General features: G+C 43.0%; 1 protein-coding gene across 1 annotated transcript; it reads left to right on the plus strand.

Moving 5' to 3' along the window:
• Positions 1 to 9,923: 9,923 nt before the first annotated feature.
• Positions 9,924 to 19,984, plus strand: Rexo2 (RNA exonuclease 2). The gene is made up of 7 exons (XM_075966019.1): positions 9,924 to 10,159; positions 11,078 to 11,161; positions 14,683 to 14,760; positions 15,412 to 15,523; positions 16,805 to 16,913; positions 18,594 to 18,647; positions 19,539 to 19,984. The coding sequence occupies exons 1-7, from the start codon at positions 10,013 to 10,015 to the stop codon at positions 19,666 to 19,668; spliced, it is 714 nt and encodes a 237-aa protein (XP_075822134.1). The 5' UTR covers positions 9,924 to 10,012; the 3' UTR covers positions 19,669 to 19,984.
• The last annotated feature ends 6,172 nt before the right edge of the window (positions 19,985 to 26,156 follow it).

Raw genomic sequence — 26,156 nt, forward strand, 5'->3', positions numbered from 1 at the left:
GTCAGGGGAACCGTAGAGCCATAGCATTCCTGTTTAATTTCCAGTGGGTTTTTTGTTTATTTTTAAGTCAATGGATGATCTGTATCTGTCACAATAAAATTAGCATAGCAAAACTAAGTGATGTAGAAGGAGAGATTTATTATAGCCATGCAAACTTACACAGTTTTGATTGCTGATAAGTTTATATGCTGGCCGATATCTGGTGTTGGGTCTGAAGTCACCATGGGTCAGTGAGGTTGTCAGTTGACAGGGACAACTGAAGAGCAGAACTGAACAGGAAGAAACTAAACTGAGATTTCATCTGTCTCAGTCTTAGATGTAGAGCTGTGAAGTTCTGTGCTCCATGTGATGGGAACTACACAGTCTTAAAGCTGCCCACACCACGCCCAGCCAGCCAGCCAGAAACGATGCAGGAAGGCCACAGTGCCTGTTAGCCTGCGATGTCTTCCAGACTCTTAAGAGCCAGGCCTGCTACTTCAATTTTATTTTTGTTACCTTAGTTTGTAGCTGTGGGCAAAATACATGGCGGAAATAAAGGAGGAAGTTTTATTTTCGTGTACATTTCTAGGAGAATTTTCAACTGCCATAGAAGAGAAGGCATATAGCTAGTCAGGCAACTTGGTTTCATGGTAGGATAGGTCCAAGCAGGAGTGTGTGACAGCTGTTTGTTTGCTTCATAACTTCCAGAACCCCCGGCTCCTCAGGGGCCTACTTCTTTCAGCTAGACTACCCTCTAAAGGATCATAACCCCAACAGTGCCACTGGCTAGAGATCAGTCCAAACACTCTAACCTATGCGGCTCTTAAGTTATATGTCTTAACTTCAGTATCTGTTGATAACAGAAATCAGGTCTTCGAGAATGGCGGAGTCTCAGAAACTCAGTAGCCACCTAAGCTGCTCTCAGTCAGTAGCTCTCAGGCTCCTGAATCAGGAATTCAGAGGATGAAACTCAGGTCCAAGAGGGCAAATTTTACAAGTTTATTACAGAATGATAGGTGGGAGCTTTAGTCAGGGATATAAAACAGTGCTCCTGGATAGCAGAAGGTGTCCCAGAAAAAAAGTATAAAGTGTAGACCGAGTTTTCCTGTCCCAATTGCTTGTTCCCAAATACCCAGCATTGGCTTCCCAAATAATTGACTTGGAAGCTTAATATAAATTATAAATGCTTGGCCAGTAGGTCAGGCTTATTACTAACTAGCTCTTAAAACTTAACCCATTTCTAGTAATCTCTGCTGCCCTGTGGCTCATGTTCTCAGTTCCATTTTGTGTGTCCAACTCGTTTTCCATCTCCAGCTCGTTCTCTGACTGGCGACTCTTCTGACACCACCTCTCCTCATTCCGTCATTCTCAGTTTGATTGTGCCATCCTGCCTTGCTTTGCTATTAGCCAAATCAGCTTCTTTATTAACTAATGAAAGTAATGCATATTCACAGTGTACAGAAGGATTATTCCACAGCAACCAAGCTGTCCTTTAAAAAGTGCCCCTTTTTAAAGGAATGTGACGACGGCGGGGCTGGCAAGCCTGGAGAGAACAAAGTAGCAGGTGCCCACCTGGATGCCTGGTTTCATCCACATTCTGGCCTTTTGGCAAAGGTGCTCATTTGGGAGGAATAGAAGCCATGTCTCCGTTCTGGTGTTCTTGGCCTCAGGGAGGGCATTCTGAGAAGTGCCGCTTTGGGGGCCCTACCATACCTGACCAGTTTCTGTCTCCCGTTCTCATACACATTTCTGTTTGATCAACAGCATCGATATTCTGAGTAAGTTCCTAGAGTTGGGCCAAAGTTCTGGTGAAGAGTCTTCTCGAGACCACCCTCAATTCCGACATGAGCTGGAAGAGCAGAAACTCCCAGGCCACCCAGAGTTCTGACTGATTGGCTACAAAGTTCAGGGGTTTCCATTATACCTTAAGTGTTGACATTTTACCACAAAGACTCAGAATTCAGGAAAAAAACTATACACAATTTTATTATAGCAAAAGGTCAAAATGAAAAGCAGTTCCCAAAGGAGATGCAGAGGAAAAGAACAGTGATGCTTCTGTGTCTTCTCCCCTTGGCCTCAGGTTGGATCACCTTCCTAGCAAAGCAAAACATCATGGTCAGCCAGGAAACATGTCTGAGCTTTATTGTCCATTCAGAATTTTTATGGGCAGGCGGACAAGATGGCTCAGCAGATAACGGCACTTGCTGACAAACAGGGTCTTATTCCCAAGGCGAAAATGCACAAGGATTTTTCCCCACCTCCCCACGGTGTCATGACGCCAACACACTGAAGCATACACTAATAAAGTTTGTATGTTTTCCAGTTTGTGTTGAAGTTCCATAAAGTAGCCATCAGAGCTGAGTTTTTGGCTATGTCACTGAACCCAATCTTGCTTCTCTCCCAGGAGGTTCAGGCTAATATGCAGCTTAGAGCCCCAACCCTGTAATCACATGGTTGACCTTTGCATGCTGCCCTGGTCCCAGCCTGAAGGCTCCACCTTGGTTCTCCTCAGGAGCATAAACTTTCAGGGCTCACCATTTGAAAACAGTAATGAAAATACTGGTACAACTTGAGAAATTCCAAGAATCTAGGTTTTCTCCCAGAGTTAGGAACAAAGCCCCAAGTTCTTTACTATTCAATACCTAACGACAATAGGAGAGACATTCTGGAAACCATCATCATTCTACCTTAGCTAAGCTGACAGAGCACAAAGCTACATGGTACCATCATTTCTCCCTTACCCTATCAAGAAAATACTGGAGACAGGTGGCGGCGGCGAATGCCTTTAATCCCAGAACTCAGGAGGCTGAGAGTCAGGTTGATGTCTCTGTGAGTTCGAGGCCAGCCTGGTATACAGAGTTGAGTTCCAGGACAGCCAGGGCTGTTACACAGAGAAACCCTGACTCGAAAAACCGTCCTCCCCCAAGAAAAAGAACCACTCACCCACCCCCCAAAAAAAAGAAAGGAAAAAGAAAACAAAAAGAAAAAATACTACTAGGCAGCTTTCCTGCTTGTTGTTACCTCTCTGCCCCACCACTAGCATACAGACTCCCCTCCGTGCTGTTACTTCTATCTCTTGAACTTTAGCTTTCAAGTGCTACAAATAGATTACCCTACTCTTACTTCAAAAAGCTGAACCCATCGAAGTAGGGTGTGGGCTATAAGAAACCGGGGTAGAGAGTTTACGGGGAAAGGGGAGGTACCGCTTAAAGAATGTGTTGTAATTTAGTTCCTCTTGGCTGTGATAAGATGCTTGGACAAAAGTCACTTCAAGGAGAAAAGTTTTAGTTTACAATCCCAGGCTACAGTTCACCTTTGTGAGGAAGTCAGCGCAGCGGGAGTTTTGAAACAGTTAAATACACAGGTAAGAGCAGGGGGCTATGACTTTCTTGCCAAGGGTATGGTGCCACCCACAGTGGGCAGGTCTTCTCACTTAATGTAATCAAGATAATATGTTAAAAACAATTCCATGGCCTAACCTGATCTAGACAATCCTTAACTGAGATTTCCTTCTGAAGTGATTCTAGATTGTGCCAAGTTGACAAAACTAAACTGTGGGCTAGAGAGATGACTCAGTTGTTAAAGAGCATGTGTGTCTCTTCCAGAGGAGCACAGTTTGCTTCTCAGCAAACTGTGTTGGGCAGCTGACAACCTCTGTAACTCCAGCACTTGAGGGGTGGACAACCTCTTCTGGCCTCTATGGGTTTCCACATAGATTAGGCACACACATACATATGTAAACAAAAAAAAATCTTCAAAGCAAAATCCCCGAGACCTTAATCATCACAGGGCAGGAAGTTTCAAATAGAGGAATAAATCTTATTGATCTTTTGCTAGTGTGATGAGTATCATTAATGTATATTTCAAAATTATTTCATTGCAAGTCAATAGTATTTGAGGTGAAGACAGTGGATTTGATCATCCATCCTGTAATATATACATATATCAAAACAGGACAATACAGCAATAGATGCTTCTATTTGTCAAAAGCAAGACAAAACTTAAAAAATAAGTCATTCCTTCTCTTTTGTTTCTCAGTAAATATCTGAACATATACACAATTTTTGAGGTTTAATTATGTTTTGCTGTTTGCATTGTTCAGTGTTCTTTATATCCTGTGTCTTTAATTATCTAATAGTCAATTTTTCCTTCAGCTTTTGACATTAAGACCAAAGAAAGCTTTATCATATCACTTTTTAATAGCATTATACAGATGTATTTAATTTTTATAAATTTTCATATCAATAAGGAGAAACAGTTGGCAAATATAAAATTATGCTGTCATATTTAGCTTGAGTGTTGGTACATTAATGTGTAAATGTGAATTTCTTTTTTATGAAACTGGTTTTATTACTGCATGCTTAACCACTTTAAATGGTTTTATAGAAGAGAAATTCCAAAGATTATATACTGAGTGGAGCCAAGTTCATAGCTAATCAGTCTCATTTTAGAAACCAGGTTCTTTGCTTCCCTGCTTACTTGAATTAGGTGTGACAGAATAAGGGGATATGTATTTGTAGCAAGTCTTTCTCAGTCCTGCCAGCTAGCTCTTAAAAAATGACACAGAGACTTATTATTTATTATGAAAGCTCATCCTATAGCTTAGGCTTGTTCCTAACTAGTTCTTTTTTGATATTCATTTTGCATATATATGTATATATGCACATACGTGTGTATGTTTTCTTTTTTAATTGATTTTTATTGAGCTCTACATTTTTCTTTGCTCCCCTCCCTGCCTCTCCCCTTCCCTTCAACCCTCTCCCAAGGTCCCCATGCTCTCAATTTACTCAGGAGATCTTGTCTTTTCCTACTTCCCCCTAACCAGTTCTTATAATTTAAATTAATCCATTTTTATTAATCTACATCTTGCCATGAGCATGGCTTGCTGTGGAATGATCTTTCTGTATACTGTGAATGTATATTTCTCTCATTGGTTAATAATAAAAGCTGTTTGACCAATAGCCAGGCAGGATAAGATTAGGCAGAACAATCAAACTGAGACCTCAGATGAGGAGGGGTGGAGTCAGCAGATGCCAGCCAGCCATCGGAGGAGCAAGATGTATTAGAGCACAGATAAAGCCATGAGACATGTGGCAAACAGAGATTAATAGAAATAAGTCAAAGGTAAGAGCTAGTTAGTAATAAGCCTGAGCTAGTTGGCCAAACATTTTGTAATTAATATTAAGTCTCTAAATGAGTTTTTAGGAGCTGCTGCAGAATGGAAACACCCAAATACATTACCTCTTTTTTCTTTTTTTAATTATCTTTTTCATTCTGTAACTCTGACTTGTTCATCTCTTGTCATCTCCCTGGCATCTATCTGGCATAATCTGTGCATCTAGATTACTCCTTCTTTTCCTTTCCCAGGAAATCCTGCCTAGCTATTGGCCATTCAGCTCTTTATTAAACCAATTACAGCAACACATCTTCAAACAATGTAAAAGTATCACCCAACAGCAGTTGATGTTATGGCCTGATATTGAAACTTGCTTTTTCCTTTGAGATAGGGTCTCATATATCCTAGGCTGGTCTTGAACTCCCTATATGGCCATGGATGGCCTTGAACTCACAAATCTCCTGTTTCCATTTCCCAAGAGAGAGCCACCACTCATGGTTTACTTTTGTAAAATAAGAAATTGTGGGCCAGCAAGATGGTTCAGTGGGTAAAAGCACTTGCTTCATAAGCCTACTTAGAATCCACATTTAAAAAGCAGAATGTGTTGTAGGGCACACACACACCTGTAATCCCAGCATTCTTTAGGCAGAGAGGGGCAGAGGTAGGTGGGTCTCTGAGTTCCAGGCCAGCCTGGTCTACAGAGTGAGCTCCAGGGCAGCCAGGGCTACACACAGAAACCCTGTCTCAAACACCCCCCTGCCCAAGCTGTATGTGGTGGCATGCATCTGCAATCCCAGCATTCCTTCAGTGAAATGGAAGGCAGAGACAGGAGAGTTGACTGAAGGATTAAAGGTCAGTTTGTCTGGAATACAGAGCAAGGCAGAAACAGTAAGAGAGACTGTGTCTTTAAACAAGGTGGAAGGAGAGAACTGATTCCTGAAAATTGTCCTCTGACTTGCAGACGCTGTGGTGTACGCGTGTGCCTTTCCCCACATACGTGTATATGGACACTAACAGCAGCAACAGACCAATACACCAAATAAAAAAATTTGAGGCTGTTTGATTTTGTAATTTCAATATTTTTTCTCTAAATGATAATAGGAAAGGTGACTAACTACTTATGCAACTATATAGATTGTGCCCCAATAAATGAAAGGCAAAATTGGCGCCATTGTAATATTTTTGTTATTTCTGATTTCGATATACAAAGATGTATTGATAATCCATTTTAAAGCATAACTACTTGTATTCTTTTTAAAGTTTTTAAACCCTTGGAACAAATAATATATATGACTCAAAACAAAAAAAAATGTGTATGTTGAGAAATATCACCCCACTCTTGCTGCTTCTAACTGCTCCTTCCCATTTGCCAGCAAGTAATCAGTTTGTTAGTTGAGTGTCGTTCCAGTCTTTGTTTTCATTTCGCCTCTCTCGTTGTACTTGGTTGTTTTTGTGCTTAACAGTATAATCCAGATATCTTGACTTGTGATTATTTGGATGCAATTTTTGTGTATCTAGTAAAGAATGCTCTTCAGCAAATTTGCATAATTAAAACATCTTTACAAGCCTTATTATCTTGCTTTATTTTGACATCAGTGTACATTATACTTTTCTTTAGAAAAACAAACAATAAGTATAATTTTCTAAATGTTATTAATATTTCTTTGCCTGAGAAATAAGAGGGTGACCTAGCTCCTGGAGACAAGGACAAAGGCTTTTTTTTCCCATTTGTACCATCGTCTTGGAACATCTCACAGATAGGAAAGTAGTCACTTCCTTACTTACCAAAGAAATAGCTCCAGATCAAAAATAAAGTACCCTAATTTTAGAAATTAAAACTGTCTTAGATTTACCTCTGTGCTTCCTGAGTATGGATTCAACTTGAGCAGCTTTCTCAAGCTCCTGATGCCAGGGCCTCCATGCCATGAAAGACTGTATTACCAAACTGTGAGCTGACATACTCTCCCCCAACACAATTCCCCCAATTCTTAAACCAACCAACAATAAAGAAATAAATACACAGACCCCTACTTTAATAAGTTGTAATGAACATCAGCTAACTTCATAAGTGGATTCTTTGGCATTTGCGTTGGCTTTCCATGAGAGTGACAAAGTACCTGAGATGGCAGCTGAGGAAAAAGAATGATTTGCTTTGGCACACAGTTTCAGAGGTTTAAGTTCAGGGTCAGGTGGAGTCACTCACTGCTTTTGGGCCTGTGGTAGGGTGGTGCATGGTAGCGGGGAGCATGCAGTGGAGTCTCACTATTCCTGTCAAGGTCATACTTCCAATGACTGGAAGGTCTATCATGACCTTTCAAAGTTTTCACAAGCTCTCCACATGATGCTGAACCAAGGCTTTAACATTCTGGCCTTTGACAGACATCCAGATCCAAATTCCAACAGCTTTGCAGTCCACTGTGCCATACGTATTAGGTACTTAGCATGTGTTTGTTAAACTGAATTGACATAAAATGAACTTCAGATCTAATAAAAAACAGAGTGGCCATTGTATACAAGGTCCACTCAGTTTATTTTATTTTTAATAATGAATGTGGAGGAGATATGAATCATAAACATTTCTGGAGCCAAAGATGTTAATTCATGATTGTAACCCCTGAACGTGGGAGGCAGGAAGGCTGTCATAAATTTGAAGCCAGTCGAGACTATATAATGAATGAGACCCTCTTTCAAACAAAAATTAAACAAATAGACAAAACCCTTTTTCTATAGCAAAAAACAGGGACAGTGCATGCAACTTCTAAGCCACGTCCCCTTCCTCTCAGGAGAGACCCTGTCTCACAGCTAAATTCACTGTATTTTAGCCTTTGTCACATGGATTTGTACAAATTCCCGAAGTGGCCACAGACATGCGAGGGAAGAAATTAGCACACCTATCCAGTATCTCTAGTTAGATGAAACTGTGTATAAATCCAAACCCACTTTCCTTTACCATTTTCTGTTTTATGATTTCTTCAGAATTTAGGGGAAATGAGTGTTTTATTTATGGTAACAACATTAATCTGTACTTACCCTTGAATCAGGAGCATATTACTATAGCTGAATAAACATGGACATTTTAAAAAAGCCCACACATCATTCATGTTGACTTTTGAGACAGGGTTTCCTGTGATCTATTTACATAGCTGTACTTTCAACCATTCATTGTTCTAAGAAAAAATCATGGGCATGGCTGATAAATACAACCAGCGAAGATTCATTTTTTAAAAACGAACTATTTTATTTGTGGTGGTGATGTGTGTTTACTGGTGCCCATGGAGGCCTGAAGAGGACAACATATCCCATGGAATTGGGGTTACCTTCTCTGCAAGAGCAGTCAAGTGCTCTTAACCCTTTAGCCATCTCTCCAGCCTAAAAATGTGCCAAACATAGGTATTTTTTCAAAATGTAAAGAAATAGGTACCTTAGAGTGGAAATAAGCCCAGCTGATATAAGTTTCTATATGGCCAGGCATGGTGGTGGACACCTTTAATACCAGCACTTAGGAGGCAAAGTCCCAGGCTACCTAGAGTTCTCTAGTGAATCTGTCTCAAAACAAAACAAAACAGACCCCCCCCCCCAAAAAACCCAAACAAACAAAAAACAAACCAAAAAAGCCAACAAAACCAAACCCCAAAACAAGTTTCTATAAGTTAATGGAGTTCTCCTTCATATGAATAGGGTCACAAATGATTACAAACTACAAACAGTGTAACAGTATGCTTCACTAGGCAATGCTGTTATAACATACGTCTCTAGCTGGGGAGAAATTGTACATCTCCCACACGTTTCCAAGATCTTTCCGTATCTCTGGCCAAGCTTGGCAGGTTGAGCAGCTGAAATCCACTAGTAGGTTGCAGCATCTCTACAGCTCTGATTAGGCAACAGTGTTTGTCTCACAGAACCAGCTCACCAGGTAGGAATTACTACGCCACCAACCACAAGCTCTGTAATTACTGGCAACCCAACTTTCAGAAAAAGACACAAGAGTATGTGATTCAAGACTCAGCACGTTCGTGACAAAACTGCCCTTTGCGGAGGTGTTTGCTACTAAGCTAAAATGTAAGCGATCCCGACAGAGGCCCTTTCCAGCGGAGTTGGTGAAAACCGCAGCTATAGTGGGAGATTAAGAACCTTTAGACCAAAACCAGAACGGATGACAGAATCAGAGTGGACAGATCAGGCAGAGCTATTTCAGTCGGCTGCAAAAATCATACAAGGGCATAATTTGAGAAGTTTAAAGGTAGAGTAGTATAGGCTCTAATAACCAAAACACAGCCCACACGTTTCGGCAACCTGGAATATGAGACAAGGCTTCTGCCAATGACGGGAAAGGAACATTTATGGAACACCTGATATGTGCAAAGTCATCTTTCAGACAAGAGCCCATTTAAGGACTTCTAAACGATGATGGCGGATTTGGCTTTGTAGCTCAAAATAGCACGTCACTCTCGGATTCCAAGTAAATAAGAAATATAGTCAATACGTGGAAGGGAGGGGCAGGTAAAATGGGGGGGGGAGGTAGCAATAAGGGGAAGATGCATTTTAAAAAATTCTTAAACAGATAATCAGATTCTTTTTCCAAGTAAAACCGTTTCAACTCCGCGGCTCAGAACTAATAAAAACTAAGGAGTGATAACTCCTGGAAACAGTCAAACTTTGGTAATGAAATACAAGCGAGTCCCGTAACATCCGAAAACACGTGGCGGGGGAGGGGAGCTGGCGGCTGGACCGAGGACTTCCACTCCCACCAGCCCTTTCGGCAGCCAAGCATAGCTGTGGAGGGCAAGTCAGCGCACGGCACGTCGGAGTTTGTAGTCTTCTCCCGGCACCTCCCCGTGGGTTTGCGACGTTTAGCGACTGTGGCGCCTGCGCGCGTTGGGCCGGCGGGGCTGGGGCCGTGGCGGCTCGTGCCGGGTGATGCTAGGCGTATCCCTGGGCTCCAGGCTGTTGCGGGGTGTGGGTGGCAGGCACGGGCAGTTCGAGGCTCGAGGTGTCAGCGAAGGTGGCGCAGCCATGGCGGCAGGGGAGAGCATGGCTCAGCGGATGGTCTGGGTGGACCTGGAGGTGAGCGAGTCCGGCTGGGGGTGCGGGGAGGCGAGCCAGGGACCGAAGGACCCACCTGTTCCAGGAGGCGGCGGGGGTCCGGGAGTCAGGTGAGGCAGGTGAGCACAGCACCGGGAGCCCGAGCCAGGAGTTTTGCGCGGTTCTGGGACTGTGTTGAACTGTGAGGTTTCTTTCCATCTGGGTGGAGCCACCCGTGTGTCTTCCCTCTCCACAGCCTCGACCTCCACCCAGGTGTGAATTTGCCTAAAGCTCTAGTGTCTCTGGGCTCAGGATCAAGGGTAGGGGTGAGGACAGTGACTCTGAGCGCCCCCCGCCCCCACTTCCCAGCCTTAAAAAACTAGGTTGCTTAAGCTAGTTGGTACTCAGGAGATGACTCAGCCCTACCCCTCATTCCATAAAAGAGAAAATTGAGGCCCCAGTTGAAGATTCAAGTTACTCAAAGTGCACTGGGAACAGAACCCTTTTTAGTTTTAACACATTCACACCTGGGCCTGCCTCGAGTCCCACTTTTCTCCTTACAAAAAGTGTAGTTGTTAACTTTTTACGTTAGATTATGATAAAAGATCAGATGTTGGAACAAATAGGAAACTTCCATAAACTTCAGATAGGTAGTGTTAGTGAGCTCACTTTTTTGTAATCGACCGTTGTGTCTATCTTGTTTACCTTGCGGCTGTTCCCAGGACAAACACACGTTTGCCAATAGCTCTAGCTCACTGTTTAGAGTGTCTGTTGCAGTTTCAGAGCGCTCAGAACTTACTACCTCCATACTGCCCAGGGATCAGTCATTGCTGATCCTAGAATGTAAGCGGGATTCGCACAAAGGAACCTCTATTAAACTTGGGCAGGAGAGGTTTAAAAAAAATGACTTCATGTGTTATATGCTTTTATTTTATTTCTTATTTATTTATTTTTTTGCAGATGACAGGATTGGACATTGAGAAGGATCAGATTATTGAGATGGCCTGTCTGATAACCGACTCTGATCTTAACATTTTGGCTGAAGTAGGTGATGCTGTGTAAATACATTCACATCACTTAAAGGGTATTGGGAATCTAAAGATGGCTTCATCCACTCCGATTGAAAAATTTAGTGGATTGAGGTCTATGTAGATTAAGGTCTGCCGTAACATGCTAGGACATGTTAGAATTGGTACTTGGACCAACATTGACGTAGAACCAATCTCCCTCATAACTGGATTAATTTTTCAGTTGAAATTCATAGAAACAAAGCTATCTTTTTCTTCTGAGGGCTAAATAGTCCTGAAGGTTCTTATGGCTATCAGTAGGTTCTGTTAACGATACTCATTTTATACCCGAAGACATTGGGTTACAGAATTTTGGGGGTTAAACTGGTTAAACTGCTCTCTAAATCCAGGCATTCTCAAGTGCACCTAACCAATAGTCCAGCCAGCTGTGGTCCTGTCAGGTTTGGTGACCTTTTCCAGAGTTTTCCATCTTTATATCATAGCTTTGACTTTAATTCCATATATAGTCATCCCTACTCCATAGGGGCTCGGTTCCAGAATCCCTCTGTGGGAACCAAAGTCTCATGTGCCTACATCCTTTGCCTAATGAGTACTTTGAATCACCTCTAGATTGCCTGTTGTCATTCTTCCTGTAGAATGCCTATGCAATGTCTGTACATGTAAGTAGTTTTTACACTAGGAATCGGGGGGAAAAAAACCCATATACGTTCCTTACAGACAGATGACGTTAGGTCTGAGTTGGCTGAATATTCACAGACAACATCCATTGTTCCAGATGGCTGGTTGCCTTTTCAGCTGGATGTATGCTTCCTGCATGTCTGTGTTAGGGTCCTAGATCATTGTTGATGCACTTCTAGACACTTCTGAATTTGTGTCCCAGTACCTTCCTATATCAGGTGTCTCACAAGCACCCATAACTCCAGCTCCAAAGGACTTAACAGCCCTTTTCTGGCCTCCATGGTTACTCCCACCAGACACATACATACATATAGGATAAAAATGAACAACAAACAGAACAACAACCAAACCCATAGAGGAAAGGGGAGTCTTATTAATACCACATTCTCAGAGGATAGACTGGATGGATGCTGGAGCAGTAGACATCTCCTAAACCTAGTTAGGACTTTTTATTCCCTGGGTAGGCAGAGGAGGTAAGGCGTTCTTAGCTGGGCATGATGCCACACACTTCGCAAGGCAGAAGCAGGCGGATCTCTGTGAGTTTGTGGTCAGGCTCTTATACAGAGTGAGTGTCAGGTCAGCCAGGGAGACTGTCTCAACACAAAAAAGAACGAAAAAGGGACATTGGAAATGACCTATCTAACATGTGGAAGAGAACCCGAGATTGTTTCTTACAACAACTTCTTTAAAATTTAGAAGTTATTGAATCAAGCACTGACCTGTAGGTTGGCTTGCTTATCTTTCTGGCTTGCAGCTGACCGATGATAAACAGTCAAGTGTTGTTATTTTACCAGCTTTGCTTAGCCTTGGCCAAAGAAGTAATTTTTCTTTTAGATTCTTTGACGACCCAAAATATGATTTAATGGATCAGTTGGTTGATCTGTACCCTGGGGGAACTTCGGGTGTGTGTCCATACAGTTGCTCATGAATAGAGGATTTGTTTAGTGGCTTAAGTCAGATGAGGATAAGGAAAATACTTAAGAGATGCCAGTTGTGTGGAAAGTGTATGTGTGTTTTATTCCCATGTGAGGGTCTGAGGAACATTTTTTTTTCTTTTTTTTTTTGGTTTTTTGGTTTTGTTTTGTTTTTTGTTTTTGCTGCTAGAAGCATCCTGTTTTGCAAACTTAATTGAATGTCTTAGGTTGCCAAAGGGCAGTCTAGAAGAAGTCAGTAGATTTGTAGTATGTCTTTTCTGTACTTTAGTTTTTTAAAATATATGTTTTGTTTCTCCACCAAGATTATCAACATCTGTTTTTGCATTTGGCTACAATTTAGTTTCAGACAGTAGGCCTATTTTAGACTAGCTGTTGAATTTCAGCTATAGAAGCTCAGCGGGGCCTTTGCTGCCGGCCCTAATGACCTGAGTTTAATCCTTAGGAACCACATGGTGGAAGGAGAGGACCAACTCCTGTCCTCAGACTTATACACACGCACACACACACACACACACACACACACACACACACACGCACGCACACACACACTTATATTCTTGCCTAGAAATAAATAAAAACTCAATAAAAGTTTTTAAAAAGGAGATAAGCTGTGTTGATTAAACTTGAATTCCTCAAAACAATTGAAATCCATTTTTACCATCTTACTGGTCATAATTCCTTGCATTAAGTAGCAGACAGTCTTCTGCAGAGTTCACATGAGTTGCCTGTAATTTCTTGCATTCTGTTAGGACCTGATGAGGAAAGCTAGACTTTCTTATGACCTTTGTCTTTTGAGGAGTGAGTAGCTTAGTTCTACTGGTCAGGCTCCCTGTTAGACTCTGGAGTGCACTGGAGGGCTGGCAAGCTGGCTCAGTGAGTAAAGGCGCTTGTGACCAAGACTGATGACCTGAATTTGATTTCAGAACTCAACTGGTAGAAGGAAAGAACTGTCTCCCACAAGTTGTTCTTTGACCTCCAAGATGATTCTGTCACAAGTGTGTGTGTGTGTTTGGTGTGCAGATAAAATTTAAGGGCCAGAGAGATAGCTCAGCAGTTAAAGCAATGTACTGGTCTTACAGAGGACCTGAGTTCAGTTCCCAGCATCCCTGTTGGGCAGCTCACAGCTTATAACTCCAGCTCCAGGGGCGCCGTGCTCTCTGGCCTCCAAAGACACCAGCACACATGTACATAACTAAAACGAGATCTTTAAAGACTTTTTTAATTTAAAGAAATTTGTAAATGGAACTGAGAAGTTGAGGACCATTTTTTCTTCAGATATTAGTTATGTTTTTAAAAACATTAGCTTTTTAAATATCAAACTAGAACTACAGAATATAACTTGATTCCCAGTACATATATAGCAATCTGTTGTCTATTTGATTCTCTTCCTCAGTTCTGTCCTCTCCAAAGTGTTTGTATTTTCTTCATATTTTGTATGCAGATTATCAATATGTATTTAAAAATGAAAGGATGTTGTCAGGGTAACAGCTTAGTCAGGAAAGTGCTTCCTGCAAAAGCAGAGTACCCTGAGTTAGGTTCTCACCCCTATGTAAGAAGCCAGCCTGGTGGTGCACATTTGTAATCCCAGTTCCAGGGAGGTGGAAATAATTGGCAAGCCACAGGTCCCTCAGTGGATGGCTCCTGAGGAACCACACCCAAGATTCCCCTCTGACCCCACATGCTTGTGCATATACACCCCTCTCCCTAATACACCCATAAATAAATACAATTTGTAAGTAGGGTTATTTCTGTGATTCTTTCGTAGCTCTGGCAGGCTTAGAACCTGTCCTGTAGACCCAGCGGCCTCAAAGTCAAGGACATCCGTTTCTGTCTCAGCCTCCCCAGTGTAGTGATTAAAGGTGTGCATCACCATGCCCAGCCTCTGTTGACTTTCCTGATGACTAATGGCTTTTCCCACCCACAGGGTCCCAACCTGATTATCAAACAGCCGGATGAGTTGCTGGACAGCATGTCAGATTGGTGCAAGGAGCATCATGGGAAGGTAACATTACCAAATAACAAGAGTGCTGCTTTGGGGATCGGTCGCAAGCTTGTTGCTCCCACATCTGAGTCCTGTGCCCTTGGTGGATGGTGTTATGAAAGGGTTAGAGGAAGATGGCTTGACAAACCCGGGCAGCTGCTTGCTCGTTCACTTTTCATCTTTGGGACCTCTCGAGATCACCTTCTCCTGAATGTCCTCTTTTTCTCTCTTCTACATTCAGTCTGTCGCGAACGCATTGCGGAATTTCAAGTGTTACTCAAGTCAGTCTTATGGATAAGGTTAGACCTCGACCCACAGAGAAGGGGACTGCTGCTCTCTTAGCTGTCAGAGAATCCAGCCTTGGACTCTGAGCGCCATCTTTGCTGCTCTCTTAGCTGTCAGAGAATCCAGCCTTGGACTCTGAGCGCCATCTTTTCTGACTGTGTGGGAGTGATATTGGCAATCAGGAACACACCTTAATTTGGTTTGGAGTCTTTAAGAAACAGCACTGTGTAAATATGGCAGTTTCAGTTCAATCTTGAGCCCCCTCCTCCCCAAACCGGTCCAGCTGTGGTTATATCTGCCCATTTTTAGAAGTGAAGTTTCATTTCCGGATGCTTTTGAAAACTGACTTTATATGTTTCTGGTGGGGCTGGGGATTCTCTCTTGCAGTCTGGTCTTACCAAGGCAGTGAAGGAGAGTACAATTACATTGCAGCAGGCAGAATATGAGTTTCTGTCCTTTGTACGACAGCAGACTCCTCCGGGGCTCTGTCCACTTGCAGGTAAAATCCAGTCCTATGTCTGTCTTGTAGATAGTCCTCTATCATAGTGGTTCAAGAGGCCAGGGAGCTCCAGAGTTCCGGAGAGCCCAGCTGAGGCCTTCCTTGCCTTCCACCCACCCTGGTTTGGAGTACACGTCTCACTTTTGTGTGTTGGAGCTTGACCTGAGCTGTGAGAAACACAGACGAACTCAGCCAAAACTCCCCCCATATTTTTATTCTGGAAAAAACTTCCAAATGTACAGAAAAGTTGGATATTGTCATGGTTAACCTTTGTCACATTGGTTTTCCTATATATATATATTTTTTTTTTTTTGCTGCTTTTGGACATTTGAAAATAAACTGCAGGCTTTGTGATACTTCCTTCCCAGAGTCCCCCTCAAGCAGCTCCTAAGAGTAAGGACATTTTCTCATGTAACAAGGTATTATTGTTGCATTGGAAATTATTAGCACCATTTAAGGATATCCGTGGTACCCAGCCTACATTTGAAGTACCCTAAAGTGTCTGTTTTTGAACCGAGATTTAGTCACTGCTCATATATATTTTATTTGGCTGTTTTGTCTCTAGTCTAAAGTCATTGACCTATCTCCCCCACCCCTGCCTCACCCCTGTGACATTGACTTTAAAGAGACCAGGTCTGTTATGCGAGGCCTTTTAAAGGGTTGATTGTCAGAGGAAAGGGAATGTTCTGGGAGGGCGTTTGCACTTGTGTATGTAGACTGAGACGGTAACTTAACACTTGAAATACAAAGAAAAGTATATGTGAGATCATATATTGTATCATTTTTTTCCCCTTAGCCGATGCGGCTGATGTCTATTTTAAAGTTCTCATTTAAAATCCAGTGTTTATAATATAAATCACTGTATGAAAACATGAATATGGATATGATTTGTCAAAAATATTGGAATGTAAAATAAAGGTTTATCTCTACCATATGATTCAGTTAAATTTTTAGTGTTAGTAGTGTGGATTTTGTGACACTGGGAACAAGTTTGCACATCCGGGATGAACTTGAAAAGTGACAGATTTAAATGCTTCAAGTTCCTGGAATGTTAGGCAGTCATTCTGCCCAGGAGGTTTATTGTGAGCTAGACTGATGATCTGCCGGGGAATCCATATTTGTAACCTAATCGGAAGTACTCAGATTTGATGGCGACATCAGTTTTTAGGAACTGTTTGAAAAAAAAAATTAACTTCTATCTTAAATGTGATCTATGAATGTTTATGTCATGCTGTACGCTGTTAGAAACGCGCAGATGCGGTATGCTTCGTGTCTTTCTAGGGAATTCAGTTCATGCAGATAAGAAGTTTCTTGACAAATACATGCCCCAGTTCATGAAACATCTTCATTATAGGATAATTGATGTGAGCACTGTTAAAGAGCTGTGCAGGTAAGGGCCCTGTTTAGGATCTGTTCCATTGCCTCCTGTAGCATGTTTTAATGGAGAATTTGTACGAAATAGTTGAATGGACTCGAGGGTGCTGAGTGGGTGTGTGTCTTCCTCGTCCCAGTCTCATTTGTATGGGTTCTTATTTATTCGGAGTGGTGAGGCGTGGGAGAAATGTCGGAAGCCTTCCACACAGCTGTCATTAAACCTTTGTCATTGGCCTCCCCACTGGGAACATAGAGATGAAAAGCCCTCGAGTCGCTCAGTCTAGTGAGTTGACAGAGGTGTAAAAAACACCCTAAAAATAAACTGCCTGGTGACTTGTGCAACGGGAGTGTGCATGCAGAATATGGGGGCCAGGGAGAGCTCAGTGTGTTGGAGGAAAGGGGGGAGTCAGAAAGTTTTATCCAGTACACAGCCTTTTCAGTGAGACTGACAGAGGTTTGAATGAGAAGAGAGCATTCCTGAATGCAAGCAGAGATAGGAGGATGCTAAGGAATTGAAGGCACAGGGATGCTGGGATGTAATGCAGTTAGAACCTTTGCCTAATGTGCAGGAAGTTCTGGCTTGGAGCCCCCAGCAGTGCATACACAGGAATGTTTTAGTGCACACCTATAATTCCTGGGGAAGATGGAGGCAGGGGGATCAGGAAATCAGGAAGCCAGCCTGGGCTACATGAGATCCTGTCTCTTAAAAAAGAAAGAAAGAAAGAAAGAAAGAAAGAAAGAAAGAAAGAAGATGTATGTTAAAAAAAAATTACAGATTATTTGTTAATGTTGAAGTGGAAAGCTTGAGATTGGCGAGAGTGAGGTGAGACCAAGGCTGGACCATAAAGGCCTTGTGGGCCTGCTCAAGATGTTTGATTTCATCTAATAAGGAACGCAGTTCCTTCGAGAAAGCATTAACCGAAGGGTGAGAAAAATCGAATTGTGCCGCTTAAAAAGTGGCAAGGAAAGCGGTGGGAAGAAAGGGCCCGGGTATCATCTCAGGGACTGAAAAACAAGTGAGGGAAATGGCTATTGGGTACTGAGAAGGGGTAAAACATTTGCCAGGATCAGCAGACGTGATGCTTGGTTCTTGGATGAGGAGTGAGGAAAGAGAAGCCAGAGAAAGGGGTTAACATTTCTGGCTGAAGCAGCTTAGGTGGATGGTGGAGCTGTTCCTAAGAGGAGCGACTAAGAGTAAGGGCTGCATTTGAGGGTGGGAGGGGAGGATGTGTGGTCTTCTGTGTATTAAATTACAAGTGTCTGGTGGGTCAGGTGGAGATGCCCAGCAGGCAGTTAGATACGTAGGACAGAAGTTGTGGCGAGGGCTGGGTTGATGTCTAGAGACTTAGGAGTCCCCTATATTGACAGACTTGTTTAAAGAGTTTCTAGTGTAAAGAGAGGAGAAGCCTTTTTCCAGTGTTAATGACTTGAAGAGGTTTGGGGTATAGCTCAGTTGGTAGAGCCTTCCTTAGTCCGTGGGAAGCCCTGGGTTTGAATCCCTAGCACCTCAAACCAAGTGAGGTGCCTGTGATCGTGGTCCTCTGGAGGTGGAGTCAGGAGGACCAGGAGGGCAGCCTGGGCTACCTGAGACCCTGTCTCAGACAAACAAAAGTCAGTAGACAGATGACTTGAAGGTGATTGCTCAGTGTGCTTGAGATGGCTTCCTTTGAGAGTTTATAATTTTTACTGTGTATAGACGCTGGTATCCAGAGGATTATGAATTTGCCCCGAAGAAGGCTGCTTCGCACAGGTAAGATTGGGACTTTCTGAGGGCTGGCACACACTTAACCCCAGTTCTGACTTAAATAATAACCTCTCTTTTCTATTCTTTATTGGGCAAAATAGCATTGTGGTAAGATAGCTTTTCTACAGTAGTAGTCCCAAGAATCTGTTCTCAGCATGGTTGTTCTTTGGCAGGGTTTTGTTTTGGAGGGGGCGTTGTTTTGAGCCATATAATCTGTTACAGTCTTAAGACTTGGTTTGGAAGTAAGAGGACACAATTTGTGACCTTTGTAGAAGCTAGCACTGTTAGCTCTCTTCTTCCAGAGGATGCAGGTGTGTGGCCATCTGAAGTCAGGACACTGTAACTTTGTATCAGGCCATTGTGTATCTGTGCTTGCAACCTCAGGCCCACACTGTTTCTTTTACATTTTGGAGCCATTTAGAAAGAAAAGCTGACTGGTGAGGACAAAGGAAGCATTTGGTTTACTGATTTACTTACTCGATAACATTGTATACTGGTCTGGTGTATAGTTTGTGGCATCCCAGAAAGGCCAGCCCCTGAGCTAGAATGGCCTTCTATTGTGTTCACAGGGGACGTCCCCAAATGATAGTGTACTGCGTCAGGTCTCAGATACTTTATCAGAAACAATGGAGGTTTGGAATTTTTGGAGTTTAGACTTTTTCAGATCTTCCTGGTTTTCTTTTTACGTTACTTGTGTGTGTGCTACATGTAAAACATAAAATAAAGCCAACGCCAGCACTGGTGGCTTGGTACCGCCAAGGTGGTGCTTCTTTCTGCTCCTTTTCGTACCCGCTGTGGCGCACACACTAAGTGGTTCTAAGGTTGCTCCTAAGAAGCCATGATTTTCATCTCTAGGGCTTGGGACTTTTTTTTTCAGTGTGGTGTGTTTGCTCGTAGGGCACTTGATGACATTAGCGAAAGCATCAAAGAGCTTCAGTTTTACCGGAATAACATCTTCAAGAGAAAGACAGACGAAAAGAAGAGAAAAATTATAGAAAATGGGGAAAACGAGAAGACTGTGAGTTGATGCCAGCTCCCCAGCTGCGCGGCCCACCTAGTTCTCCAGAAGCCCCCTTCGTGTCTCTCTCCTGCTGATGACTCGGCAGAGCACCTTTTCTAAAGAAAAACACATGTTTCCAGTTAACTTTGAATTTCCAGAAGCCTCAAGCAGACAAGACATCACGATTTCTTTCTTCTAACCTGCTGTTCCCATTATGACACAGCAACTCCTTTGTAAGCTTCAGGCCACACCCACCCCCTCAGTCCACATCTGCCTTTGCTTATAGGCCATTCTTTTTGTTTGAGAAATGAATAATAAATAAAGCTAGTTCTATTGAAATGCAGCCCTTTCTGTACCATCTATTCTTTAGTAATTTGGTCATGGGGAAAGATGTTTTTTTAAGTAGTATGGCTAAGGCATAAATCTCAAAACGCGGCTGGATTAAGTTGTGTGTTTCAAACAGGAAGTGAACGTACTCTCTGATGCTTTACACATCAAGAGTTGGGTGAGGGGCTGGGTTGTGAGAGGATTTGGGCTCGTCATTATCTGGGACAGATTGCTCTCCACTATGTTAAGAAATCCAGGTAAGCACGCAGGGTTCTGTAGCAGTCCTGAGACTTTATGGGCTAGAAAATACGTACAAGATAGTCACCCTGTCACGTCTGTAGACCAAAGCTAGCCTGTGGCCTTAGGTTAGCAGCCAAGGGGGGATTCCAGTGTAAATATGTTAATTTCCCAATTTAGCTTGTCAGGACCACAGGACTGGAATGGCTTTTGCTAGTGGGGGCAGTAGGGGTACCTGAAGAAGTGGCCTAGTTTCTTTGGGCACTTCCTTCTGACAAACAGTTCCTAAAGGCCTACAAGTGCCCTGCCTCCCACTGAGAACCATTGGAAAGAGAGACTTTTATGATGGTCTCATATCTAATACAAGTTTGAAGGGCTGGAGAGATGGATCAGTGGTTAAGAGCATTGGCTGCTCTTCTAGAGGATCTGGCTTGATTCCCAGCACGCGTATGGTGGCTCACAACCATTTCTAACTCCGAGGGCAAGGAATCTGACACCCTTTTCTAGCCCCCGTGGGTACAGGATGCATGTGAGGCACAGATACGCATTCAGGCAAGCACACACATAAATCTAAAAATAGAAAAATGTTTGAATCGAGAAAGGGGCTTGAGACATGGCTCAGCAATGAACAATGCACTCTTTCCTTGCAGAGGACCTGAGTTTGGCTTCTAACACTCTTGTTTGGTAGCTCACAACCACCAGTAAATCCAGCTCCATGGAATCCAGTGCTCTTTTCTGGATTCTGAGGTCACTGTACATAGACACACGTGAAAATTTGACTAGATCAACAGTTCTCAACCTGTGTGTTGTGACCCCTTTTGGGGGTTGAAGGAGCCTTTCACAGCGGTGGCATATCAGATATCCTGCATATCAGATATGTATATTACAATTCATAACAGTAACAAAATTACAGTTATGAAGTAGCAGTGGAAATAATTTTGTGGTTGGGGGTCACCACAACAGGAGGAACTGTATTACAGGGTCACAGCATTAGGAAGGTTGAGAACCACTGGACTAGATGAAAAGTCCACAGCTGTAAGTGACCTGTGTCATTTCTGTTCCCTAACATGGCATAGGCCAACATCCATGCTTTGGAAGGCCAGATCAGGTAATATGGTTAGGAATAGGGCTTCTGTCTTTTCAAGTGCTGTACCGGCAAGTTCAGGTACCCAAACCTCAGTTTCCGTGTCTGTAGAGGGAGGGTGATGTCACGTGATAATGACACGTGACTCATGAGTTGTTAGACTGAAGCTGAATGCTGTGGCAGGAGGGTCATGCTCTGTTGTAATATGGAGCAGCAGGCTGCTTCCCGTCACCCGGCTAGCTTTACCAGAAATAATTACACGGAAACTGTATTTTTTTAAACACTGTCTGGCCTATTAGTTTCAGCCTCTTATTGGCTAGCTCTTACAATTTGATCTAACTCATTTTTAATAATCTGTGTAGTCCACGAAGTGGCTTACCAGGGAAGATCTTAACTTGCATCTGTCTGGAGTGGGAGAATCATGGCGACTCCCTTAATCTGCTTCTTTCTCCCAGCATTCTGTTCTGTTTACTCCGCCTACCTAATTTTTTGTCCTATTAGGGCCAAGCAGTTTCTTTATCACTTAACCAATGAAACAACAGATAGAAAGATGACCCTCCTCCATCAATGCTCTGTGCCTGTGATACACTAAGTGCCCATAAGGACAGCTCCTTGGTACTGATGCGGGAGTCTTCATGTTTCCACCTAAAGTTTGCCACATGGTCTCTGCTGTTACTTTATTCCTCAGAAACGCCACAGATTCTAATGCAAGAGTAAGTGCCAGGATGCCAGGAACCAGACACTACTGATGCAAACGGGGTTTCTCCACCCGCAGTGACCGACTGGTATCCCATCAGTTTTAACTGTTTGAGCTATAACGTTAAGTTAAAAGCAAAGATAAAACCCTCCCGGCATTAAGTCTTTGTCACACAAATGGGTGCCTTCCTGACCTAGTCTCCTGTTCTGTATCTTCACGGTCATCCTGAAATGAGGCCTGCCCCTATGACATCCAGTGGAATGAATGGCTGGCATGCTGGTCTGGCGCGAGTCCGCGTGGAGACGTGACGGCTCCATGACTATGTCATTATCTTTCACTCTGCCTAGAAACTAAGGAGTTCTATGGATAGCTCTAGCACTTTGGGTCTCTTAGGGGATTCCTGAAGCTGTGAAGTAATTTCTGTAACATGAACTGCAGCACAAATTGGTTTAAACATAGCGTCAGCTCAAAAGCCCATCAGCATGTATGCCTCGCAGAGACTGCTCCTCTTGGGGCCTCTCAGTGGTAGTTCTGCCTGAACGGTGATTATCCTGCAAGCCATATTCCTGGGGTGACTAGGTGTACGTCCCCAGCAGAAGAATCGGGGGGTGACCGCACCGAGTGATAGTCTCCTTTAGCATTCCAGCCACTGTACTGTGTGGCAAGAAAGACCCCCTTTTTCTCAACAGTGTCTTCATAGAAAGAAGATGCCCAAGCGCTCTCTTTTACAAAATAGTACATCTGTTCAGAAACAAAACCAACCAGACAAAAATCTGACAAATGCAGACATAAACTAATCTTTGTTTTGTTTTGTTTTTTAAGACAGGGTTTTGCTATATGGCCTTGGCTGTCTTGAAACTTACCATGTAGACCAGTCTGGCCTTGAACTCACAGAGATCTGCCTTTGTCTACCTCCCAAGTGCTGGGGTTAAAGGTGTAGGTCAGTCACCAGGCCCAACAAAACCGAACTTCTTATATATGTGCGCTGTAAAGGACAAAAGTAATAACTAGTCAAACCAAAAGCATTGATCGCCTTGTGGTTGTGCTTGAGTGTCCCAGGCTCACCCACATAGCTTTGCGTTTTGGAAAGTTAAAAAGCAGTAGAGACAGTAGAAAATTGGTTGCTGCTACATTAAGCCATATGCAGCAGATTGATGATGGCAAAAGCCATTATGTTCCGTATCTGATGATGAGGGCAAAGGCAATTAGACTATGTATTTATTGCTATGGGCTGAGCATCTGTTATGAAGATTGAATTGCAGATTTTTAAGCAAAACCTATCCGGTTTTTTATTTGTTGTTGTTTGTGTGTGTGTGCGTGTCCCATTTGAAAACAAAGAGAGCCTGGTAAAAATGTAAGCTAAGAGATCCTCTCTGTTTGAGCATCTGCTGTCAAGTAAAGGGTGGTCAGCACGCAAAGCCCTGTAGAGGTAAGGGTTTGTCTGCATCCCACTAGAAGAGAGGCTGATTCAGCATGGCAGATTGAACATGGAGGACACAAGACATGGCTTAGTTGTCAGGGTAGGTTAGTGAGCTTAGTTTTGCACATGGGTTGATAATTTAGGATACAGTAACAGGGCGTCTCTAGGGGAACACGTGCTAGAAAATAAGCAACTTGAGCATGGAGCAGAAATAGTGTCCTTGTGCAAATGAACAAACTCCCCTGAGCAGCCCACCAGGATTCTTAGGGATCCAGGACACAAAACATGACTTGGGTTGTATAACCCTCTGAATATGTTTTTATTGTTGTGGATCAGCAATTTTATCACACTTGCTCACATCCAACATGCATAATTCATTATGAATCGTTTTCAGACTGATCCTATCTTCGGACCAGTATGTAGCAGAAGCAGCTTGTGGGAGCTCACCATGGGTACCCTAGCCTGTGTGCTTAGGAAAAGTGCATCCTCTTGGCTCTTCATCAGGAGCAAGAAGCAGGCAACTTGGGACGAGGGTGCTTGCTTTTCTGTCATTGCCAAAGTGGTCTAAGGATATTTTTGTTAACAAGATGAGGGTTGGTTAGCAGAACCCCATTTTTCAAGAGGGTCCAACCTCTTCACCTAGTGAAGTGGAAAAGGAGATGATTCTGAGTTGTGTGTATTGGAGAGTCTAGATGAATTCCATTTACGTAATTTACAAATCATATGGTATAGCCAGACAGTGGTGGCACATACCTTTAATCCCAGCGCTTGGGAGGCAGAGGCAGGTGGATCTCTGTGAGTTTGAGGCCAGCCTGGTCTACAGAGCAAGTTCCAGGACAGCTAGGACTATTGCATAGAGAAACACCCTGTCTCAAAAACAAAACAAAAGCAAAATAAAATAAAATAAAAAAATTATGTGGAATTATCTAGTTACGGACATGTGTAATGTGAGATATCTTTTAAAATGTGTGTGTGTGTGTGTGGTGCATGCACACTTGTGTGTGCTGGTGCCCCATGAATATGTGCAGAGGCCTGTGGAAGTCAGCCACCGCCCTGCTTTATCAATCACTCTCTGCCTTCTTCCCTTGATACAGGATCTATCAACGAACCTGGCAGTCAGCCATGTCCCAGAGATCTTCCTGTTTGTCCCCCTCCCAGTGGTGATGGCAGTCGCTCATAGGGCCACACTCTTGCATACACAGTAAGCACTCCGACCCACTAAGCCCTTTTCCATCTCCATGTCTTACACTTTCCCCTCTGTCAGTAGTATTCCGTTCAATCTTTCTTCTATGTATTCCATTTTATCTTAGAGGTTCAAACATACTTAGTTGTCTAAGTCTGTATTTTCCTGTTTTTAAGCTCTGTGAAATGGGGTCATGTGATGGTCAATCATTTTTGTGTGCATAATTCAGAACCAGCAGACATGGAAGCTGGGAAACACAGGTAGTGGCATCGAAGGGCACCTGAGCAAACCAGGAAGCTGCAAGTTTCCAGAGATGTAGGTGCCCTTCTGTTACTGCCCCAGGGTTACTGCTTCCTAGAAAACCTCATTCCTCTTCAGCATTTGCTTTATGCAGCTTTGGATTTTCTCGGAGGTAAAAACTGTACAGCATTTGAATAATATTTGCAGCCTCTACTTTGCCAAAGAAGGCTGTACAAACACCATCTGCTGTCACCACTGTTTCACAGATGAATTTTCAAACCCAGAGTGCGGATGGAAGTTCAGAAAGGAAGAACAGGTACTTTAAATGGGATGAATGTGATTTTGTGAAAATTCCCATTGTGCCCTTTTTGTTCATTGTACTTTAAACTAACTAAAAAAAAAATACAGATGTAATGTGTACCTGTCAGTCCCCAGTTTGGAGTTTGGGACTTAAGGGTGTGTTTATGTCTGGGATGTCTGTCTAAAGCCCTGTCATAGGAAAGTAGCTGTATGCTGTATCATCATCATTATATTTTTACTATTATCATTACTTATCATTATTATTGTTATTATTATTATAATTGACAGGATTTCAACTGTGTAGCCCTGTCTGGTCTGGAACTTAGAGAGATTGCTTACCTTTTGTTATGCCCAAATCCGCGAAGTCCCCCAAAAACCAACAAGGAGAGTCCTGTATGTAAAAGCAGAGAGCCTTTATTTTATGCAAGTTTGCAAATTCAGTCTCTCTGCATGTCGAACGTATTGGAATAAACGGAGAGCCCCGAGCTCAGTTAGAGTTGGGTTTTTATACTAGTAAAGGTGGGGGTGAGGGGTTTCTGAGGTTCAGGACCCCTGACTGGCTGACATTTGTCTAGGGGTGTCCTGGTGAGTGTGCTGGCAGCTGATCCTATCTACAATAGTTGGAACGTTAGGCATTTCCTTTGGATGGTCTGTTCTTGGGTAATGCTTGGGTAATCTCAGTTTGTGGTTCTTCCTGCAACCAGGTATTGTTTCAGGGTAAATTATTGAGACTCAGGCCTCCATTAAACTTATCGATGGCTGAGTCCTACTCTGGCAGGTGATAATGGCTGGAAGTGAAGCACTTCCTTTGGGCGGTCTGTTTCTATTTAGCGTATCATGGCTGCCTCCTACACCTTTACCTCCTGAGTGCTAGAATTAAAAGTGTGCACCACCACACCCAGCTATTTTAAAAATCATTTTCTTCTTTGACAATTTCACGTGTATATATAATATATTTTGGTCATTTTCACCCCTATTACCCTCACTCATTACTCTCCCACACCCAATGAACCCCCTCTTCCCAACA

Source organism: Microtus pennsylvanicus, chromosome 3, assembly GCF_037038515.1.
Source record: "Microtus pennsylvanicus isolate mMicPen1 chromosome 3, mMicPen1.hap1, whole genome shotgun sequence".
NCBI classification, from domain to species: Eukaryota; Metazoa; Chordata; class Mammalia; order Rodentia; family Cricetidae; genus Microtus; species Microtus pennsylvanicus.

Bases quoted from the DNA above. Each gene is read 5' to 3' on its own strand.
- Rexo2 (XM_075966019.1), top strand. From the start codon at position 10,013: ATGCTAGGCGTATCCCTGGGCTCCAGGCTGTTGCGGGGTGTGGGTGGC. The intron at 11,162-14,682 runs GTAGGTGATGCT...TCCCACCCACAG, and splicing joins ATCTTAACATTTTGGCTGAA to GGTCCCAACCTGATTATCAA. The intron at 16,914-18,593 runs GTAAGGGCCCTG...TACTGTGTATAG, and splicing joins ACTGTTAAAGAGCTGTGCAG to ACGCTGGTATCCAGAGGATT.